The sequence below is a fragment of the Phocoena sinus genome, chromosome 20 (genome assembly GCF_008692025.1).
Source record: "Phocoena sinus isolate mPhoSin1 chromosome 20, mPhoSin1.pri, whole genome shotgun sequence".
Taxonomy (NCBI): Eukaryota; Metazoa; Chordata; class Mammalia; order Artiodactyla; family Phocoenidae; genus Phocoena; species Phocoena sinus.
Window position 1 is genome coordinate 12,323,642 of NC_045782.1, and position 24,468 is coordinate 12,348,109.

General features: G+C 37.8%; 1 protein-coding gene across 1 annotated transcript in view; it reads right to left on the reverse strand.

The window, feature by feature from the left end:
• Window positions 1–24,468, reverse strand: part of PAFAH1B1 (platelet activating factor acetylhydrolase 1b regulatory subunit 1) — a 78,171-nt gene that overhangs the window by 33,907 nt on the left and 19,796 nt on the right. Inside the window, exon 2 of the mRNA XM_032615723.1 lies at window positions 8,905–9,125. Within this exon, the coding sequence (XP_032471614.1) occupies window positions 8,905–8,936 (32 nt within the window). The 5' untranslated portion in view covers window positions 8,937–9,125. The remainder of the gene's footprint in view (window positions 1–8,904; window positions 9,126–24,468) is intronic.

Here is a 24,468-nt window from a genome sequence, read left to right on the forward strand (position 1 = left end):
TCTCATTAATCCTTTATAATTTTTTCATACCCATTTTTCTCTTCCAGATCACTTTTCAAATCAAGCTGGTCAAGTTCATGAAAAATTCTATTTGGATTTTGATTGGGATTCTATTTAATTTTATTAATAATATGAAAGTTCTGACGCCTTCCCATTATTCACATTTTTCACTAGAAACAGGGCAAAGTAATCTTTTCTACTGTATTACCTGATAATAAAAACAATTTATTTTTGAATGCCATCTTGTTTATGGCCACCATACTAAACCCAACCATTCTATAGTTGATTCTGTTGGATTTCCTATGTAGATGCTATCACCTACAAATATATTTGGTCTCTTCCTTTCCTGTAGTTTTATCTAATTCTTTTTGTTGCCTCACTGCATTGCCTAGAATCTCAAATAAAGTTTAAATGGTAGCAGGAACGTAGGAATTCTGAACTTCTTCTAGACTTTAATGGAAATGCACTTGATATTTCTAATGTTTGCTGTAAATTTCTGGCAACAAGCCTTAATCATGTTAAGAAAATATCCTATTCCTTATTTTCTCAGAAACTTCTAACAATCAGGATTATTAAAAATACTATTTCTGTATTTCCTGGATTGATCACATTTTTTTCTCCTATTTATTAATGTAGTAATTACACTAACAGGTTTCTAAATATTGAAAAATCTTTATATTCCTGGGATAAATCATACTTGGCCATGATTAACTTTTCTCATATGCTACTGGATTCAGTTGTTACATTATTTAGTATCTTTATATCTGAGTTCACGTAAAAAATTAGTGTGTAATGTTCGCTGTTATTTTCCTTTTGCCTAGTGTCGCTATCAGGGTTATTCTATCTACCCTTACAAAATGAGCTCCTAAGTTTTCCACCTTTTTCTATGTTCTGGAATAGACAACATAATCTGGGAAGTTACTGGTCCTTAAAGACTTGACAGAAAGTCTAGGCTTGAAAATCGTCTGGACTTGGTATCTGTAACTATTTTTACCATTTCCTCTACAGTCAATTATCTATTCAAGTTTTCCACCTCTTCCTGAACAAATTTTATCATATATATTTTCCTAGAAAATCACTCAGGTCATTTAGATTTTCAAATCTAATAGGATAGAACATTCTCATAATTCTGAAAATTCCCTGAGTTCATTTTATGCTGCCTTTTTCATTACTATATTGTTCATTTGTGTCTTTTTTCTTTCAGTTTTGTCTATTTTTTAAAAAACCTTTTCATATTTACATACTCTGTAACATCCTTTTTTTAGACTTTATTTTTTAGAACAGTTTTAGATTTACAGAAACAAATTGAGTAGTTAGTGCAGCATTCCCATATTCTCCCAGCCCCACTGCAATTTCCCCTACTATCAATTTTTTAAATTAATTTTTGGCTGCGTTGGGTCTTTGTTGCCGTGCACAGGCATTCTTTAGTTGTGGTGAGTGGGGGCTACTCTTCGTTGCGGCGCGCAGGCTTCTCATTGCGGTGGCTTCTCTTGTTGCGGAGCACGGGCTCTAGGCATGGGGGCTTCAGTAGTTGTGGCTCGTGGGCTCTAGAGTGCAGGCTCAGTAGTTGTGGCGCACGGGCTTAGTTGCTCCGCAGCATGTGGGATACTTTCTGGACCAGGGCTCGAACCCGTGTCCCCTGCATTGGCAGGTGGATTCTTAACCACTGTGCCACCAGGGAAGCCCCAGTTTTGTCTATTTTTAAAGCTAGTTTTTAATTTTACCAAACAAGTTACCAAGTTATATTTTCTATTTCATTAATTTCAGCTCTTATTATTAATTCCTTCCCTCTGCTTCCTTTAACCTTATTTTCCTTTTTTCTTGAATTGAATGTTCATTTCTCATCTTTGTTTTTTTTTTCTTAAGAATAAAGACCATCTAATTTTCTGTATGCTATGTAGGCTATACAGAGGTGAGTACCCTCACTGAGGTGAGTACCCTCACTATTACTGATTTCTTCCCTTCCTAAGTTTTATTTTTCTCTCTTTATTCCACAGTTATTTAGAAGTATATTTTAGAAGTATATTTTAGAAGTATATTTAGAAGTATATTCCACAGTTATTTAGAAGTATATTTTTAAATGTTCACATGAATAGATTTCTCTTTTCTCTCCTTTTGCTATTAATTCATAGCAATTATTATTATTAATCTCTTTTCTCTCCTTTTGCTATTAATTTATATTTTTATTGCATTATGGTCAGCAAATGAGCCCTATGTGATTTCTGCTTTTTTGGAATTTGAGATTTTCTTTGCAGTCTAATGCATGGCAATTTTTTTTCCTTAATATTTATAATATTATAATATTATAATATTTATAACTCTGATTGGGAAAAATGTGTAATCTAAAAATTGTTCACTTTTCATTTGTCATTCATTTTGGGAGCAAGAAAAAATTAGTCTCTAGCATGCAAAGACCCACAGAGGTCTATTTATGAGTCCATCTTCAAAAAGGTACATAATGACAAAATCTACCCAGCAATAGAGGAATCAAAATAAGAATACAGGGGCTTCCCTGGTGGCGCAGTGGTTGAGAGTCTGCCTGCCGATGTAGGGAACACGGGTTCATGCCCCGGTCCGGGAAGATCCCACATGCCGCGGAGGAGCTAGGCCCGTGAGCCATGGCCGCCGCTGAGCCTGCGCTCCGCAATGGGAGAGGCCACAACAGTGAGAGGCCCGCGTACCGCAAAAAAAAAAAAAAAAAAGAATACAAGAACGGTCCAGGGCTTCCCTGGTGGCGCAGTGGTTGAGAGTCCGCCTGCCGATGCAGAGGACATGGGTTCGTGCCACGGTCCAGGAGGATCCCACATGCCGTGGAGCGGCTGGGCCCGTGAGCCATGGCCGCTGAGCCTGCGCGTCCGTAGCCTGTGCTCCGCAACGGGAGAGGCCACAGGAGTGAGAGGCCCGCGTACCGCAAAAAAAAAAAAAAAGAACGGTCCAAACTCATCAAATTGTACACATTAAATAGGTACAGTTACTTGTATATCAACTATACTTCATTACAGCTGTTAAAAAATACAAGAATGGGAAAGTTGTGGCACAAAGGAACTAGGGGTGAACATCAAATCAAACAGTACAAATATTATCAACCAGGACAACATAAAAGTAACAGACTTCCTTCATCTTTCATAGGGGGAAATCAATGTGTAAAATTTGATTAAAAAAAACAATAGAGGGCTTCCCTGGTGGCGCAGTGGTTGAGAGTCTGCCTGCCGATGCAGGGGACACGGGTTCGTGCCCCGGTCCGGGAAGATCCCACGTGCCGTGGAGGGGCTGGGCCCGTGAGCCATGGCCGCTGAGCCTGCGCGTCCGGAGCCTGTGCCCCGTGGAGGGAGAGGCCACAACAGTGAGAGGCCCACATATCGCGAAAAAAAAAAAAAAAAAAAAGAGGTATAAGTTTGCTATAAGTAGCTATTAGATGAACTAACAACAGATAGTACCATTTCCAAACTCAAAGAAAGGGTGACAAAAAGTATTAAAAACAGGTTGTAAAGTATAATTCTATCTTACAACTCTTAAGGAAAAACAGATGTTCATGTAAGTTTTGTAAAAACATGAAAATATGTGAAAAAATTATAATATACAGAGGTGATGGTGGACACTTCTGGAAAGTGGGACTGAGAAAGTAGGGGGTTATGTTTACTTTTGACATATATTAGTTTTGGTAATGGAATTTTGTTTAATGAATAGTGAACTTAAAGTCAGAAAACTGCCTCTATTAGTGTCATAAAATTGGATAATTTTAATTTCTCCCATCCTCGATTTATCTATAAAATAAAGATGTTTGTCATATCCACAAAAATGTTTTCATGTTATTATTCATGTTTATATGCCCTAGAGTAGTAAGAACACAGAAGGCAGGCAATACACATTTGCTGAGCTGAATCACAAATTACCTGTTTCAAGTTTGTTAAAATTAATTTCATTTCTTTTCCAAAAACACCTCAAAGAATTTTATAGCCTAACTGCTATCCAACCTTCAGAAATGCTAAAATGTTACAAAGGCTAACAGAGGTGCCAAAAAATATCCTACTTGTAAGAGGTACATAAACATTTGTTTCTTGCTATCATAGTAAATATATATTCACATCATTTTCAAAAACAGGAGAAAAAGCAAATCCCTTCATTTTATTTCCTTACTAAAAATTGGAAGACACTAAATCTACTTCCCAAATTTACATTTAGATCTGTAAGACAATTTTTTTTTGCTTGATGAGCACTTTTAAGTCAATTCTTATCTCAAATTCTATAAAAACCTGGCCACCTGAAATTAGGTTCTCCCCTTTCTCAACTGATTTTTAGCCAAATTACAAGCTCTATTCTTGGGCCTTCTCCGGTGGCACAGTGGTTAAGAATTCACCTGCCAATGCAGGGGACATGGGTTCGAGCCCTGGTCCGGGAAGATCCCACATGCCGCGGAGCAACTAAGCCCGTGCGCCGCAACTACTGAGCCTGCGCTCTAGAGCCTGTGAGCCACAACCACTGAAGCCCACGGGCCTACCACAACAAGAGAAGCCATCACAATGAGAAGCCCGCACACTGCAACAAAGAGTAGCCCCCGCTCGCGGCAACTAGAGAAAGCCCATGTGCAGCAACAAAGACCCAACGCAGCCAAAAATAAATAAATAAATAAATAAATAAATACACACACACACACACACACACACACACACACACACACACACACATATAAGCTCTATTCTTGGCCATGTTTAAACATTCATCCTGATTATGAGAGTAATACGCATGACTTGCAGTCAGCTCACACAGGTATCTAGAAGAAAAGGATCTGAAGTGACTTAGAAACAAGAATGATTAAAAACCAGACATGCCTTCAATAATATAAAAGTACATTTGTAGGCTTATAAAAGTACATTTACAGGCTTCCCTGGTGGGGCAGTGGTTAAGAATCCACCTGCCAACACAGGGCACACAGGTCCAAGCCCTGGACTAGGAAGATCCCACATGCCCCGGAGCAACTAAGCCTGTGTGCCACAACTACTGAGCCTGTGCTCTAGAGCCCGCGAGCCACAACTACTGAAGCCCGCATGCCACAACTACTAAGCCTGCACATCTAGAGCCCGTGCTCTGCAACAAGAGAAGCCATCGCAATTAAGTCCGTGTACCGCAAGGAAGAGTAGCCCCAGCTCGCCGTAACTAGAGAAGATGGGAAGGGGACGTGATGCAAAACACAGAAACTGAAACACTAGAATACATGAACCTAACTGTATTTCAAATGAATGACATAACGACATGAAGAGTGAAGAAAAAACAGTACAAAACAAATCCACGTAACTTACAAACACAGTATTTGATTATATACTCTCAGTCTTGGGCAGGATGGATGGGGGGATAACTGCATACAAACTCTGGACCCTTTCCAGGAGATTTGTTTTTTGTAGTAGTATGAGCGTAATAATTCTAAAACTATTTTGGAAGTATGACAGCCCTCCTAGAGGACAGTGGAAACATCTGGAGATATTTTTGGTTGTAGCACCTAGTGGGTAGAAGCTAGGGATGTTGCTAAACAACCAAGAGCGTACAGGACAGCCCCCACAGCAAAGAATTATTCGGCACAAAACGTCAACTGTGCAAAGACTGAGAAACTTTAGTACACATATGAGCTAGGGGGTCTGTATATGTATTAATACATACATGTATGTCCGAGTTCTGTCTACTTAAAGGGCCCAGAAGCAAAGACATCCCAGTAGTAATGAGTACACTTAGTGCCCATATCTTGGTCTCAAATACCATTCCCCACTAAGAGGAACCAGGGCTTTCTAGAGCAACGGCTGATTCTAAGGTTAAGACAGGATAGGTAAACGATAAGCTTGGAATATCCTGTTATCCTAGAAAGTAAGGAGGTGCTCACAAAAAATGACAGGGGCATAGATAAGAGCCAACTGAAGAGGCTCCTATGGGACAATCTGGGACAATTCAAGCACCAAAACAGTACAATAGTAAAGAATGATAACTGAAAATGCAAGAACCCATGAATTAATACCAACAATGAAAAGAGAAGTATATAAAAAGGAGAAAAAGAAGGTCCACTGATTACAGTAAAATGCTGAGTGCTAACAAATACAGAATGAGTAGTGGGGTTAGAAAATCATCACTTTGCCACCACTGTAGTATAGAATCATTCAAGCAAGAATCATCAATGGATGTTAAATCTAGGAGAGAAATTATCGACAGGAAAGAAAAATGTTTGCATGATCTTAAAATATCTCCCCACTTATCTGCTGAAAAGGAAATAAAAGCAACTATATAGTGGAGACATCAGACATTTAGACTGAGTGATCAAAATTAACATCATCATTGAGGGACAAGTGGACATTCTGTGTCCCTAAATATGATATCCTGAAAAGAATACAAAATTATTTATGTAGTATTCTGTCCAAGAATGCATAAACTGGGTCTAATCATGAGGAAACAGACAAACATAAAATGAGAAATACTCTATTAAAAAAAAAAAAGACTCACAAATAACAAACGCTGGCAAGAAAAGGGAACCCTCATACACTGTTGGTGGGAATGTAAATTGGTGCAGCCACTGTGGAAAAAGGTAAGGAGGTTTCTCAAAAAACTAAAAATAGAGCTACCTTATGACCCAGCAATTCTACTCCTGTGTACATACTGAAAGAAACAAAAACACTAATTTGAAAAGATACATGCACCCCAATGTTCATAGCAGCATTACTTACAATTGCCAAAGTATGGAAGCAACCTAAGTGTCCGCCAACAGATGAATGGGTAAAGAAGATGTGATATATATACAATGGAATACTACTCAGCCAAAAAAAAAGAAAGAAAATCTTGCCATTTGCAGCAACGTGGATGGACTTGGAGGGCATTATGCTAAGTGACCTAAGCCAGACAGAGAAAGACAAACACTGTATGATATCACTGATATGTGGAATCTAAAAAAAAATACAACAAACTAGTGGATAAAACAAAAAAGAAGCAGACTCACAGATATAGACAACAAGCCAGTGGTTAGTTACCAGTGGGGTGACGGAAGTGGGGAAGGGGCAACAACTTAGGAGTAGGGAGGAAAAAAGGGTTACTATGGGATTATATAAAATCATGTGTGAAGCTTCTGAAAACTGTAAAGCACTATAGAATTTAAAGAATCTTTCATTCAATAAAAAGAATTTTTTTAAAGACTATTCAAAAATATTAATGTCATAAAAGACAAAGAAATGTTGAGGAAATGTTCCAGGTTCAATGAGACTAAAGTGACATGACAACTAAATATACCTAATCCTAGACTGGATGGTGTACCAGAGAGGGGGAAAAAATGCTATAAAGGACATTATTGGCCCAATTAACAAAATTGATGTAGATTAAATAAAAAGTATTGTGATGATGTTATATTTTACTGAAATTGCTAACTGTACTGTGGTTTTATAAAAAAATATAGTTATTCTTAGGAACCGCACAATGAAGTACCTGGGGGAAAGGTCGTTCATGCATGCAACTTACTCTCAAATGGTTTTAAAAAAAATACTGTGGAGTGAAGTAAGTCAGAAAGAGAAAAACAAATATCGTATATTAACTCATATATGTGGAAGCTAGAAAAATGGTACAGATGAACCTATATCCAGGGAAGGAATAGAGACGCAGATGTAGAGAACGGACATGTGGACATGGGTGGGGGGAAGGGGAGGGTGGGACGAATTGGGAGATTAGGATTGACATATATATACTACCATGTATAAAATAGATAGCTAGTGGGAACCTGCTGTATATAGCACAGGGAGCTCAGCTCAGTGCTCTGTGATGACCCAGATGGGTGGAATGGGCAGGGCGTGGGAGGAAGGTCCAAGAGGGAGGAGATAGAGGTATACATATAGCTTATTCACTTCATTGTACAGCAGAAACTAACACAATATTTTAAAGCATTATACTCCAATTAAAAAAAAAATACTGTACACACAACTAGAGTGCAAATGGTAAAGAGTAACAGTAGGTGAATTTGGATAAAATGTATGTGTATTCTTTGTACTAGTCTTACAACTTCTCTATAAATTTGAAATTATTTCCAAATGAAGTTTTTTAAAACCCACAGAAAATCTTTTATTATATCTTTATTTTTATTTATTTATTTATTTTTGTGGTACGCGGGCCTCTCCTGTTGCGGAGCACAGGCTCTGGATGCGCAGGCTCAGAGGCCATGGCTCACGGGCCCAGCTGCTCCGCGGCACGTGGTATCTTCCCGGACCGGGGCACGAACCCGTGTCCCCTGCATCAGCAGGCGGACTCTCAACCACTGCGCCACCAGGGAAACCCAGAAAATCTTTTAAATACCTAGAACATGAAGTTAAATGTTCCCCCTATTTCCTCACCTACAAAAATAGAATATTATAAAATATGGGATGCTATAAGATACTATAAAATAGCAGTAGTCAAATCATTTCATGCTTCTTTCATTAATGCACTTGCATTAACTATACTAGCCATCTCATAAAGTTCAAATACAATAGCCATTGGATGATAAAAGATAACACAGTAAGACAAAAAGGAAAGGCATTAGCAGTAAAAACAACAAAAAAGCTTTCATTTTTCTAATACATGGATTCCAGACAAAAAAATTTTGAAGAGCTTTGAAGCACCTACCTTCCTATTAAACATAAGATAGTTAAGACACGCTTAGGATAGAACTTATCCCAACTAACTTACTTGTTTGCTCTGCTTTAAACATACACACGTTTATGTCAAACGGGTAAATAATACTATGTCAAAATAAGATCCGGTTTTAAAATCAGACCAAATAGTCCAAACCAATATTTGAACTCTCATAACAATAGTTTTAATTTAGAATATGTCTCCCAAAGCTGTATTTTAATTTACTACTTTGTCCTTTATGAGAGGATTTTTTAAAAATCACAAAACAGAGAAACTTACAGTTCATCTCGTTGTCTCTGGGACAGCACCATTTTGGCTGTAATGTCAAGCTTATTTGATATAGTGGTATGTCCCTCCTTTGGGAAATCAAAAAACTTTGCAATCTCTGGATTTATAATTAAATATGCCACTAAGTGGCTTCCACGCAGGGGAAAATGATTCTTCCACAAGTGAATCCAACGAGTAACCAGGAGATATTCAACAGGTAAGGTTCATTCCACCTAAGAAGAAAGAGAGAAAGATTATTTCTTTCACTTAGAATTTAAATTATTTCTAAATTATTATTTGCAGTATACACTTTCAAAGGTGAGGTATTACTATGATGGTAATATGAGTATCAGATGATGTTTTTTAACCTACTGTGAAAATCAATGCTAAAATAGTCATTTTACGAATTTTAAATTATCTTTAATAGTTTACTGAGCCAAAAGATCACTATTTTAAAATTTACCCACTCACAACCATGTCACCTACTAGATATATTGATATCAATTTTATTAAATTTTGAATATTAACATACAACTTCTAGAGAAGACAATAATTTTCCATTAATGATAAAAAAACAAATTTTCTAATTTACAAAAAGAAGCATTACCTGAAAAAAGTAACAAAGATAAGTACGTCAGAAACTGTCCACAAGCCAAAGGTTCCAACCATAACTGAAGTAACCTTCAAGATTGAATATTAGTTACTAGTGATCTTAGAATAGCTGATATTACTTATAATGTAAACAAGCCATTTAGCAATCTCATGCCTTCTTAACCAATGCATTTAATCAAGAAATAATTTTGGGACTTCCCTAGCGGCACAGTGGTTAAGAATCCGCCTGCCAATGCAGGGGACACGGGTTCGAGACATGGTCCAGGAAGATCCCACATGCAGCAGAGCAACTAAGCCTGTGCGCCACAACTACTGAGCCTGTGCTCTACAGCCTGGGAGCCACAACTACTGAGCCTGCGTGCCACAACTACTGAAGCCCATGTGCCTAGAGCCCATGCTCCGCAACAGGAGAAGCCACTGCAATGAGAAGCCTGTGCACCGCAACAAAGAGTAGCTCCCGCTCGCCGCAATTAGAGAAAGCCCGTGTACAGAAACAAAGACCCGATGCAGCCAAAGATAAAATAAATAAATTTTTTTTAAAAAGAGGTAATTTAGCATTATTTCAATTTATTTTGTGTGCTTAAGAAGTATGTGTTTAAAAAAAAATTGAAAACTGAATGAAGTACATCCTTCTTTGTGCTCACACAGTAATCCAATTCTGTAACCCCATTACCTAATATTTCAGAGCCCTTTCTTTACACTTGCAACACTATAAAGCCAATTTCTATACAACATCTAAAAAGTACTGTGATCAGCTCGATGAGAGTAAATGTAGGTAAAAGAAAAATCAAGAACTGTTTCTTAAAGAATTATTCTTCAGGGACTTCCCTGATGGTCCAGTGGTTAAGACTCCGAGCTCCCAATGCAGGGGGCCCGGGTTCAATCCCTTGTTGGGGAACTAGATCCCACATGCCACAGCGAAGATCCCACATGCCGCAACTAAGACCCAGCACAGCCAAATAAATAAATATTTTTTTTAAAAAAATTATTCTTCAAATCTCCTGTATAAACTTACAAAAGTTTAATATTAGTGTGTCTCATCACACCGTATAAAAATAGCTAGACAGAACGTCCACTGTAATTAGGAAATACAGTTGACCCGTGAACAACACGGGTTTGAACTGCATGGGTCCACTTATAAGTGGATTTTTTTCCAATAAATATGTACTATGGGACTACACAATCTGAAACTGTGGATATGAAGAGTCAGCCAACTGTAAAATTATACGCAGATTTTTGACTGTGCGGAGGAGGTTTGATGCTCCTAGCCCCACACTGTTCAAGGGTAAACTATATATCTGAGTAAGTTTTACTTAAAATGCAGACTACTGGTACCTACAAAATTCAATTGGAAGGGACACTTCAAAGAAATAGGAAATCATCTTCCACATGAAATTAACGTCTAATGAAGGGCATGTAGAACCACCTACTAAAAGACACATCATGGACAGAGGAAACAAAAACTATTTCTTTTTGTTTTAAATACATCACATCTTGGACGTTCCTGGCAGCCCATGGTTAAGGCTTTGCCTTCCAATGCAGGGGGTGTGGGTTCGATCCCTGGTCAGGGAGCTAAGATCCCACGTGCCTCACAGCCAAAAAACCAAAACTTAAAAAAGAGAAGCCATTGGGAGGGCGGGAGACGCAAGAGGGAAGAGATATGGGAACATATGTATATGTATAACTGATTCACTTTGTTATAAAGCAGAAACTAACATACCATTGTAAAGCAATTATACTCCAATAAAGATGTAAAAAAAAAAAAAAAACAGAAGCCATAACAAATTCAATAAAGACTTAAAAAAAATAACCCTTTAAAAATTATATGGTATCTTTTTAAAAACTGAAATATATTTGACATATAACATTGTGTAAATTTTTTTTTTTTTTAACATTGTGTAAATTTAAGGTATATGTTAATTTGATACATCTAGAGATTATAATATTATCATTGCCTTTGTAGTGATAATTAGTACCTCTATCTTATTACATAATTTTTTAAAAAGTGGTTGGAATAATTAAGTTCTAGTCTTTTGTTGAGCAAGTTTGATGATTATAATACATTACTGTTGTCTACACTCACTATACTGTGCCTTAGGTTTCTAGGACTTCTTTACTACTCATTGCGAGTTTGTACCTTTTTTTCAATTTTTATTTTTTATTGCAGTAACACTGGTTTATAACATTATTTTAGTTTCGTGTATACAGCATTGTACTTCTACCTCTATGTACCCCACAGCGTGCTTACCACCAAAAGTTTAGGTTCCATCTGTCACCATACAGTTGATTCCCTTTACCCACCCCTTCCCCTCTGGTAACCACTACACTGTCAAAGACCATTTCTTGAGTACCCTTCCCATGCCATGTCAGGCACTATTCCAGGCACTGGGGATAGCGAGTTGTGAATAAGCCAGTCAAGGAGGAAAAATGAGAGAGCAGACCCTGCTTTTAAAGAGGAGCCCTGAGTCAAAAAGTGAGTACTCATATGTTCCCAATGGCAGCTGCTGATTTCAATGGAGATCCTTCTCCACTGAGCAATACTAGTAAATATAATCAGAGATTTATTTTATAATCTTGAATGATTCTTCTGACCTGTAGCCCAGTTACCTCAAAATAATAGCTGAAAGCCACCACTACCACTATGTCTAAATCCAGAGAAATGTGACTAATGTGAGTAATAAATAGTGGATTGAGAACCAAGCACAATGGACAACTCAGAAAACCCACCATCTTTGGTATTTAACATCTCTTAATTATTTAAGCCTCACTTTTCTAAATCTCACTAGTCATGCCAAGCCAAACTATCTTGGAACTCATACACTCTAACGAAGGTTACAGTAGGGTAAGGATTATCTGATGTTGGTGACTGTGTGAACTGTCTACAGATTTCCATTATCTGGGACAATGGGAATCCACTGACAGAGAATTAATCATATAAATCAGAGTAAAAAAGAAACATAGCAAAAATCCCTGTTTTAATCAGGAAAAAACTCTACTGTATTAGATACATTACAGGGTCCAATTTAAATATGGAGAGACTGCCTCTAGACAAAAAAGCAAATTAATGCACAAGAATTACAATAGTACTGGAATACTAGCATGATCTAATAACAATAAAACCAAGGCATGCATAAATCACTGAATGTATAATAGTGTACAGCACAAGTTTATTTATTCAACAAACATACACAAAACAGTTACTATGAGCCAGGCATCAGGTTTAATGAGGGAAAAGACAAGACTTGGTCTTTACACTGAAGAAGTTACAGTCTACTGGAAGAGTCAGCCAAGAAACAGGCAATTAAAACTGCGTGAAAAGTGTGACAAGTACTTCCACATAGCGGGTGATGATTCAAGATAAAGCTGAAGGGGACCTCCCTGGTGGCACAGTGGTTGAGGGTCCGCCTGCCAATGCAGGGGACACAGGTTCGAGCCCTGACCCGGGAAGATCCCACATGCTGCGGAGCAACGAAGCCCTTGCGCCACAACTACTGAGCCTGTGCTCTAGAGCCCACGAGCCACAGCTACTGAGCCTGCGTGCCACAACTATTGAAGCCCGCGCGCCTAGAGCCCATGCTCCGCAACAAGAGAAGCCACCGCAACGAGAAGCCCACGCACCACAACGAAGAGTAGCCCCCGCTCGCAGCAGCTACAGAAAGCCCACGCACAGCAACGAAGACCCAACACAGACTAAATAAATGAATGAATGAATGAATAAATAAATTTTTAAAAAGATAAAGCTGAAGAGGTAAGCACAGGCTAGGTCACAAAACAAGCTCTGGTCTTTACAACTTATCCTAGGGACAATGGTAAACCATTAGATAAGTTTTTTAGAAAAATCATTCCCATTTATATAGTGAAGAATGGATCATAAGGACGGGAAAGGAAGAAACCAGATAGAAGGCTTGCAGTAATGAAGGTGATAGATGATGGAGATCTACACTAGAATAGCAGCAGTAAATAAAGAGAACTAGAAAGGTGAGAGTAAAAGGTCAGTCAAGGAGTCAACTCAAAAAACTTCTGGATTTCTAGATTAGAAATAAGTTGAACTAAGTAGAACTATGTGTGAGGGGATGAAGAAGTAAGTGTGACTCATTCCATCTTTAGATACACTGAATCCAAGGTGCCTGTGAGATTTCTAGTCAGAAGCTGTACAACCAAGTCAGTTCTGAAAATAACCAACCTATGTGGGGGGAAAAAAAGGTCTGGTACTTACCAGCTAAGAGACGGTATAACTGAAGCCATGACAAAGGATGAGATAACCTATGGAGAATGTGTAGAGTACAATGAGCAGAAGCCCTAGCCTAGAGCCAGGCAGAGCAACACCAACACTTAAGTGTCTACAACAGAGGCTAAGAGGAAGCAATTAAAGAGGTAAAAGTAAAAAGAAGAGAGAATATGTCACAAGCCAAGGAAGTATTTCAAGGAGAGGCAACCAACAATAGCCAAAGTTACCCAACTGTCAAGTAAAATAAGGTCTGAAATGGGTCTGTTCCATTCAGTATAGAGCTCCCACTGATAACCTTGATGAGAATGGTTTCAGTAAAATGGTAAGGGCATGGTTCAACACCGCAAAATCCACATCCAAATGGGCTGATGAGTGCAAGAAGATGAAGTAAAGATGGTACCATGAATAAAAATCTTAGAAACAGATGGAAATGTTAAAAAGCAGTTTTTCTGGGTTGTTGTTTTTCTCAACCAAGCGAGATGCTTAAATGCTAATGGTGGAGAAAAAAAAAGACTCAAGAGAAATAAAGGAATGAATAATTTTAATATGACCATTTTCACCCCCTAATTAACCAAAGGCAAACAATGCAACAACCAGACATGATGTATCCACTGACAGAATAACAACACGCCACCTATAAAGTATTCTTGCCACAAAATGAAATCTGAATCTGTTCAAGTCTCTGGCTCCAACTATCAATTTGCAAGAAGTATACAGGGCAGAAGAATATGTTAAAGACACCATGGGGATATAACCAGCAAAATCCAGATTGTGAAAAGCCCTATAAAATGACCCAGTTTCTTCAAATAAATTCCAAGGAAATTAAAAAAAGAGTTGGAAAGGGAAACCTATAGATTAAAAGAGATAAGTGATATAACCATTGGACTTCACTGACCTTACTTAGATCTGAACTTTTAGAAAGTGTAAAATAAATAATTTTTGTAAAACAAACCAATTAACAAACATTTGGGGAAATGTGAACATTGACTGGATGTCTGATGATATTAAAGAATAACTGAGTTTTTCAAGGGACAACAGTATCGTGATTATTTTTTAAAGTCGTTTAGAAATATACAATGAAAATTTTATCAGTGGAATAACATGTCTGGGATTTGCTTCAAAAAAATTTGGAAGTGTGGATGGAGGGACATATATGAAACAATATTAGCTTTGAGTTGATAACTGCTGAAGATGAATAATGAATGGTTATTATTCTCTACTTCTGTTTATGAGTCTGATGTTTTCCATAATAAAGTCTTTTTTAAAAATCAGAATAGAGAAATACTCAATGGAAGGAGGAGGAAGAAAAAGGAATGAGAGATCCAGATATAAAGATGGTTTACCTCTTCTACTGTATTAGAAAGGAGAAAAAGATGCAAAAATTTTTATATTCCGGGAAAACAGGAAGTAAGGTCATTTGCTGGCTGGGGGAGAAAGGAAGAAGGCAATAAGAGGCTTGAAAGAGCTGCTATGAAGAATGAGGGCAAAGAAACACAACAGGAAGTACAGGAAGGACATTTTTAAGATCGGAGACCATGAATTTTTGCTGGTGCCAATCTACAAAGATGTGATTTTTCTGTAGCAAGTATGTATAGTCGTCTGGCTACAGAAACAAAAAAGTCATACATTTAGAGATCTAGGATTGGGTTGAGGGTTGACAGGATATGTGAGATGAATGCATAATGAAGGGAGTTGAAACAATGGATCAAAGAGCCTAACTACATTGTGCAGAAAGTGATAACAAGAAAGGCAAATAAAGAGTAGAGGGATTAAGAAAGCAGAGGTCTCTATCTCCTGGGAGATGAACACTTGAAAGGTTGTAGTAAGAGAGAGGGATGATTAAATTTAAAACGTCTCAATTTGCTAATTATAATTAATTATGTTATTATTTACTACTATAGGTTAATAATGTTTTTATTACAACTAGCTAAGTATTGATGACAAATGGTAGAGAGAGACAATAGGTATGATGAGCCCTAAATGCAAATTAAGAAAGAAGATGTGGGTTCGAGCCAGTCATCAACTCTATAAATCTGAGTAATTCATCTAACTTTTCTGGAAAGAAGATAATATCTAAGGTTCCTTTTAACTCAGATTATTTTATCCTCTATTAATTTCCTAGCTTTAAACTTTCTTGCCTTTATTTAACATACATATTGGTTACCAGAAAGCCCAAGTATCATACTTAAGAATTTAATATAGACAAGGTACAGTATTTCTCAGATTTACCTTTGCAGTTACCTTTTAGCTTAATATTTTAACATAATTGCAAAATATCCCATAACAACAAAAATAAATGGTTCTCAAATGGAGCAAAAGACAGAGTTTAGAGTACTTTGCAATGAACAATCTATATTTATAACCAACAGTACAAATAAACCAGGCAGTATTTTCATACCACCTAGTGGAGGAGTTCTAAATCTTTTGGGGGGTCACTGGACTCCTTTGAGAATGTGATGAAAGCCAAGACCTCTTCCCTCATAAAAGGACATATGAAGATAAACAAAATATTACATACATGCATTTTAAGGGGGTTCAGAAATCCTTCCGAAGTCAACATAATGAATGAAAAGACTTATTTTTGAAATGTACTTTGGCAGTACTTCAATAATCCCCACTAAGCTACTTGTATATATCACAAACATATTTCAAAGAGTTTGGTTTGTTCATTTGCAAAGAAGAGTTTGGTTTGTCAATATCCAGACGTTCTTAAGAGATCAGATCTGTGTTGCCTGAGCACTAGAAACAGAGGCTTCTTCAGTATGCTTTCTGGAATGCAGAATTCTTAAGTATTCTGTATTCTAATACTATATCCACTTTTCTGCTACACCAGTGCAGCTCTCCTAGACAAGTCATAAACAATGTTTATGACTTGGATAAGTACCTCACCACAGAAAGAGAAAGAAGAAAAGTAAAAAAGAAAAGAGAAGTAAGAGAATATTAAAAAATAATCTTACAAATCAGGATGGTGAGTAAATTATTAAAGTTCCTCTCATTTTGTTTCAATGTGTTAAAAACACTGGCTAAGGTTTCACACTTAGCCAAGTTTGCAAGTTCTTTTATCTCCCATGGACTTCCCAAGGACACCAAGGCTCAATGCTAACGGATTCACACTTGAGACAGATATTTCAACAACAATAATACCGTCCTATAATCTCTGAGCAAACGATTTGAAATTTTTCTCCTGTCAACTTCTTTTGTATTAGGCTGTGTATCAATAGTTAGTTACGTTAAAAAATTACCTGGAAAACTACAATAGAAAGTGGTAACACACTGAAAGAGACTACACGGACAGGACAGAGCTACAAGATCTGCAGAAGTCCAGTTTTACCAAGGTGGGAAATAAAGTCCACCACACAGCTCTCAATTTCACCCCATTGCAATGAGAGCTTTTGGTCCGAAAGTTAGGGACTTAAAGCTTCAAGGCTAATGGGAATTTTCTGCTCAAACAATATTGTTTTAAATGCTAAAGCCTTCAATATTAACATATTGATTGGTAAGGTCTTACCCAGGGATTTTCCAGTTGAATATTTATTAAAAAGAAGAAAATCACAATACTTAGACCATTCTTAAAATGGGACAATCAGCCTCATGTAAAATTGGTGTAAATCAAAAGAATATCCTAGAATTTGAGGCATTGTCATGTTAAGGCTTCAAATTTTGAGATCAGTTTCCAGCTTCAAGGAAACTAAAGCAGAAGGTTGTTACATTTTTTTATGAAAGGCTTTTAGTAGTTTTTTACAGTTTGATTTTAGCAGAGTTTTATTTCTATGCAATGCAGAATTCTTCTGTATTATTCTCTCTCTTCCTGGTAACACAGTATTACATACAGTTTTGAAGTAATGATGCTTACACAACAGCATTTTGGGGGAATGTTACATTGATCTCAAATTATAAACACTACAAAATGTCAAAATTATGAGGACTGACACAACTTTGCCTTAAAGAGTACTAGACTGGAACTTGTCATATTATGTTTAAGGAAGACTTAGAGTGTTCACTGATGTTTATGATTTTAATATTTCTGAAGGCCATTACAGTGACTTGGATATGTGCTGAAAGCCAAACTTTTAAATTTTTTGGCTTTTTAAACAAAGAACTTTTTTTTTTTTTTGATTTATTTATTTTTGGCTGTGTTGGGTGTTCGCTGCTGCGCGTGGGCTTTCTTTAGTTGCGGCGAGCGGGGGTTACTCTTCGTTGTGGTGCACGGGGTTCTCACTGCAGTGGCTTCTCTTGTTGCGGAGCACAGGCTCTAGGTGCGCAGGCTTCAGCAGTTGTGGCATGTGGGCTCAGTAGCTGTGGCTCACGGGCTCTAGAGCGCAGACTCAGCAGTTGTGGCTTGCGGGCTTAGTTGCTCCGCGGCATGTGGGATCTTCCCGGACCAGGGCTCAAACCCGTGTCCCCTGCACTGGCAGGCGGATTCTTAACCACTGTGCCACCAGGGAAGCCCAAACGAACAACTATTTAAAATAAATCCTATGTCAACACAGACACACACACACACACACACACACACACACACAAACACACAAAACACCTTTATAAAATATTATTTCACTAAAAATCTACATTGTTCTTTGCTAACCAGGAGTTTATGAAATAGGGGAAAACAATACAGAAAATAAAGGATGTGTCTGAGGGAAAACATAAACAGCCAATTATATGGTAACAGTAGAGGTGTACTGACATAAAAAATGGAAACTGTCAGATTTACTTATTAGATGTACATTAAGTGATTACCAATGGTTCCTGCTCTCATGAAATTGTCACTCAACAATGCCTTATTTAAAGAGGGTCAGCATGGCTTCCCTTGTGGTGCAGTGGTTAAGAATCTGCCTGCCAACGCAGGGGACACGGGTTCGAGCCCTGATCCAGAAAGATCCCACATGCCGTGGAGCAGCTAAGCCCACGTGCCACTAATGAAGCCCGCACATCTAGAGCCCATGCTCTGCAACAAGAAAAGCCACCGCAATGAGAAGCCCGCGCACCACAACCAAGAGTAGCCCCCGCTCGCTGCAACTAGAGAATGCCCTTGCACAGCAACGAAGATTCAACGCAGCCATAAATGAATGAATGAATGAATGATGACAGCTAAGAGAAAGGGGTATATTTTTTTAAAAAATAAAATAAAATAAAGAGGGTCAGCAAATTATCTACCTTCCTTGAATAGCACATATTATATTATAGCTCATAACCCTAATCCAAATAATATATTCCAGATACAGCAATGAGGCAAGGCAGAAGAATTATTGAGTACCTTTTCATACTAGTTTTCTAGAGTTAAACAGAATCTCCTGTTTCTTCATAAACTGTGCGCTTCATGAGAAATGAAAACTGAAGCAGTCATCTCCCCAAACATGGTCCTGGTCCCTGGATGAGAAATGTTTTTTCACTTGTGCTGTCTTCTCTTCCTCTCACCATCCCCAAATTGTCTGCACCACCCAAATCATTCTGATTTCCGTACAACTAACCCAACAGAACATACACATATGTGTTTTGATTTGCACAGTCCTCACTGTACGGACTCATCCGTGTCAATAGTGGTGGGTATTTTGGGTGTGCCAGCAAATTCTTCATCACTTCAGATGATGCTCCTTACCACAGCATCAGACATGAGGTTACAGGTTTCTCTAAGTTCTCAATATTTGACTTTGACTATTATTCTAGGTAAAAACAATGTTTAAAACTACATCATTAGTGCCATACTGCAATGCAGTCAAATAATGAAAAAAAAATAGGTACACTTACCTATGAAATCAATGCATTGCATATTCTGAAAAATACCCCAGTCAAACTTAAATTTTTAAATTTACAGTTTAATTCTGTAAGATTACATCAGACAACAAAGTATCCCCGAAAGTAACTTCATTTCCTTAAATCAATTTTTGTCATTTCCTCACTCTCCCACCTACAGAGATAAGCTTCTAGAGTTCTGAAACTGTTTTCTAATAAAAATAAGATGACAAAAGTAACTAAAACATTAATTGTCCTTGCAGTATCTTGTGGTCTGCATGAACAATTAACATGAAGAAGTTAGATTTCCCCTATCCTCACAATTTGAAAATGTTAGATCACTGAAAGTTTTTAATCAAATACGTAGGTTTTTTGTTTGTTTGTTTGTTTATTTAGTTATTTGGCCGCACTGGGTCTTAGTTGCAGCATGCGGGATCTAGTTTGCTGACCAGGGATCGAACCCAGGCCGCCTGCACTGGGAGCACGGAGTCTTAACCACTGGATCACCAGGGAAGTCCCTCAAATACCTAGGCTTTAATGTCTACTTGTTCTTATTCTCCTTCAGCTTGGAGGTCCATGATTCACTAGGACCTGCTATTGGCAGGCAGTAACAAAAACTAAAGCAAAAAAAGACCAGGTTGGTTCATAATTGAGGGACAGACTAAGCTCAGGCATAGTTCACTTTTTGAAAAAGTAAAGTTCTTCCAACAGCTGCACCATTTCCTCACTTTCCTATTAGTTACAACTGACTACCATATCTCATTTTGCAAGATTTAAGTCACTCATCCAAAATACTTTGCATTTTTCAATTAGCCTTGGACCAATGATTAAGATATCACCTTTTCTACTGAGAATTACTCCTACCAACCTCAAGTCTAGTAACTCTTAATATTAAAGGCAAGTGTTGCAAATAGATGCTCTACAGCTTTAGATTATAAATCTGAAGAAAGGAGATAAAAGTATTTTTAAGACGAGATGAACATTTCCATCAGTAGACTCTGAGTAAAGCTGATGACCCTTCATAATGTGGGTGGGCCTCATCCAATCTGTTGAAGGCCTTAAGAGAAAGACTTACACATCCCCCGAGATGCCTTTGGACATGGAGCTGCAACATCAACTCTTCCCTGGCTCACCAGCCAGCCAGCCTACCCTGCAAATTTTGGACTTACCAACCTTCACAACCACATGAGCCAATTTCTTAAAATCTCTCCCTCCCCTTTCTCTCCCTCTCCCGGCGATTGACTGTGGTCACTTTTTCCCTTTTAAATTTATACGTAAATCCTATTGGTTCTGTTTTGCTGGAGAACCCTAATAAAGTGCCCCCAAAACCTCAGTTCTGTTATAATATAGCAGCCTTCATTATTATAGCCTTAGCCTATCACTAAACTCTACTGGAATGAATACTCTTCACCCCTCATACTGCTTAAACCCTACTCCCTGGATACTCTCCAGGTAAATCAATGCCTTCAACGGTTATCAAATGTAAAATACTGAGTCCCACTTAAAAGTGACAAGAGAGATGTCCTGAACAAAGGGTTACTACTGAGGTACAAAACAGATAACTGAGAACTCTCCTATCCTCTGTTTCTTCATCACTCTCTCCACTAAGTTTTTGATGTTCACTGCCATTGCAACTTACAAGCGCCATCTCATTACTGTTGACCTTTCAGCTCTTCTCTTTCCTCTCCTTGTTTCTTTTTCTTGGCCGGTCTACCTCATCATTCTTGGCTTTCCCTTTATGGACATTAATCAGGATGCCTCCTCATTCTCACAGCACACCCATCAAACTCATGCTAGATATAATCTTCACTCCAGCAGTGTTCACTTGTTGATGGGTGCTCAAAGATCGCTTGTTTTTTTCTTATTTATTTTTTGACTACATTGGGTCTTCGTTGCTGCATGTGGGCTTTCTCTAGTTGCGGCAAGCAGGGGCTACTCTTCGTTGTGGTGCGTGGGCTTCTCATTGAGGTAGCTTCTCCTGCTGTGGAGCATGGGCTCCAGGCGCACAGACTTCAGTAGTTGTGGCGCGTGGGCTCAGTAGTTGTGGCTCGCGGGCTCTATAGCACGGGCTCAGTAGTTGTGGCACACAGACTCAGCTGCTCCATGGCATGTGGGATCCACCTGGACCAGGGATCGAACCCGTGTCCCCTGCACTGGCAGGTGGACTCTTAACCACTGCACCACCAGGGAAGTTCCGAAGATCGTTTCTCTGTTGATTAAAATCCCTCTCTGACTTAAGGCATGAAGCCATTTGGAACACCTGATGGTTCCTAAGAAATGGAATTCTGACTGACCTGTTTAGATTTTATTGTATATCGCTTTCTAGTGCTTTTTATCTCAAATCAGTTTTCTGTGTGATACAACTGTGTATGCCTATAAACAGTGAAATAGAATGTGAAAAAAAACAAACACTTGTTGTTTTAGTATGCTCTTAGAGGTTGCAGGTCACTTTTTTCTTTTAACTTCACTCTGGTGTCAAAATACACTTAAATGAAAGCAAGAGGAAAAGATCTACTATTTAAACAGTTGTTTTACAGACATACAGCCTGACAGAACTACTGACAAAACAAAATGAACTATTCCTTCTAAAAATATTGAGTCTCATATAAATTGTGTTCTACCTCATTAAATCCATTATTTCCAGATTCACTGGGATTCTATGATGCCAAATAAATATCTCATAAAAATAAAGAATACTAAATTATACTACTTGCTCTCTAATGTGAATTCCAACTTGTATTCTACTATTCTATTGAGTGACATCAAAAGAGAAAATGAATTTACCAAACTGATGCTGATGACCTCTGTGAGTATACATAAATTTAGGCAATGAAAAAAAAAATTTAGGCAATGATTCTTTAGGTTGAAAAACACCTCTGGGACACAGAACAATAAATGCCACATATGTATTTTTTTTCAAATAGGATTTACTAAAATAGTTGAAGGAAGTAACTATGGATTTTAACCAGGAGTGTACGTTAGAACCCCCTGAGAAACATCCTGAAAATAATTTTGGCTAGACCTTATCCTCAGAGATTCTGAGACGCCATCTAAATTTTAAAATTTTCTCCAGATGATTTTGATACACATCCTTAGCAGAGAACCATATACTCAACATTACAGACTACAGCCAGTCCTAAAGGGCCAAAAGCAAAATTATAAAGAAGGGGAAATTGAGAAATCAAGTGTCAGAACTCATCTGTGTTCCAAGGGCAAAAATCAAATCAGGAGGCCAAGGTACTCAGATTTCAATGGTAACTGCAACAACTGTCACCCAAATTCAAAGAAATATTTACAAAGCCCTTCAGATATATCTGGAGGAGAAATTTTATATCAACAGGAAAAAGAGGTCAATACAACACTTTGAAATAACTAAGTATTTTTCATTATAGTTAAGCTGTTATTAAAGATTTTTTTTAATTCTTCAAGAAAATACTGCTGGCTTGCTCATCATACAACTCTGTGTCGTCCTCATATTCCTGGTATGTTCTAATAAAGACACATTCTTTTGTAACTATATTATTTTGTCGCTTTTTGTCTGGATTCTATCTCCTTTCCTTTGTATCTACACCAGGGGTCAGCAAACTTTCTATAAAGGGCCAGACAGTAAATATTTTAAGTTTTTGGACCTTATGGTTTCTGTAGCAAGAAATTAACAACAATAAATAATGTATGTGGAATATGTGGGTCTCTGTTTCAATAAAACTTTATGGACAATGAAATTTCAATTTCATGTAACTTTTAAATAAATTATTGATTTATAAAATTAAAATTTGAAATTATTTTAGAAAATAAATTGTATAAAAATTTTTACAAAATATTATTTTGCTTCTTTCCAACCACTAAAAACTGTAAAAATCACTCTTAGCACGAATGCACAGTGGTTAAGAATCCACTTGCCAATGCAGGGGACATGGATTCAAGCCCTGCCTGGTCCAGGAAGATCCCACATGCCGCAGAGCAACTAAGCCCGTGTGCCACAATTACTGAAGCCTGTGTGCCTAGAGCCCATGCTCCGCAACAAGAGAAGCCACTGCAATGAGAAGCCCGTGCGCCACAACGAAGAGTAGCTCCCACTCGCCGCAACTAGATAAAGCCCACGCACAGAAACGAAGACCCAATGCAGCCAAAAATAATAAATAAATAGATGTAATCTCTCATCATTAAAAAAAAAAAGGAGGCAGAATTTGGCTTGCCAGCCATAGTATGGCAAGCCCCCTTATCTAGACAAATGAAGTTATCTGATAGTCTATTTTTAATAACAGTAATATCTCTTTCATAGGGTTGTCAGGCAGATTAAATGAGTGGATACATTTAGAACAGTAAGTGCTGTATGATTTTACACACACACACACACACACACACACACACACACACAAAGGAGATACAGAAAGACACTAAGATAGATATTTCCATATCTTCTCTATTTTGTTTACTACACCTCCATTTGTTAGCCTATCACACTGAAATGTTTTGCCTAAAATCTGATTGTTATAAAAAAGAAAAATCAGGGGACTTCCCTGGTGGTCCAGTGGTTAAGAAGCCACCTTCCAATGAAGGGGACAAATCCCTGGTCAGGAAACTAAGATCCCATGTGCCGCGGAGCAACTAAGCCCGTGTGCCGCAACTACTGAGCCCGTGTGCCTCAACTAGAGAGCCTGTGCACCACAACTAGAGAGAAGCCTGCATGCCACAACTGAGACCAAAAAATATGTAGCCAAAAAATAAAGAAATAAACATTTTAAAAAATAATAAAATTTTTAAGTTAAAAAAGAAAAATCATTGTTGAGGTAGAAAACGCATCCAGTGATGTTTCATCAGCTTTTGTTGAGGTAGAAAACGCATCCAGTGATGTTTCATCAGCTTTTTCTAGAAACTAATTTGCTAGTTCTCTTTCTCAAAATCCAAAGTAAATACATCCACCTGCAATTTATCCACAGCAGTAGTCTCATATATGAGTCTCAGGCAAAAAAAAAAACCCTTACCTACTTACTGAAGTAAAC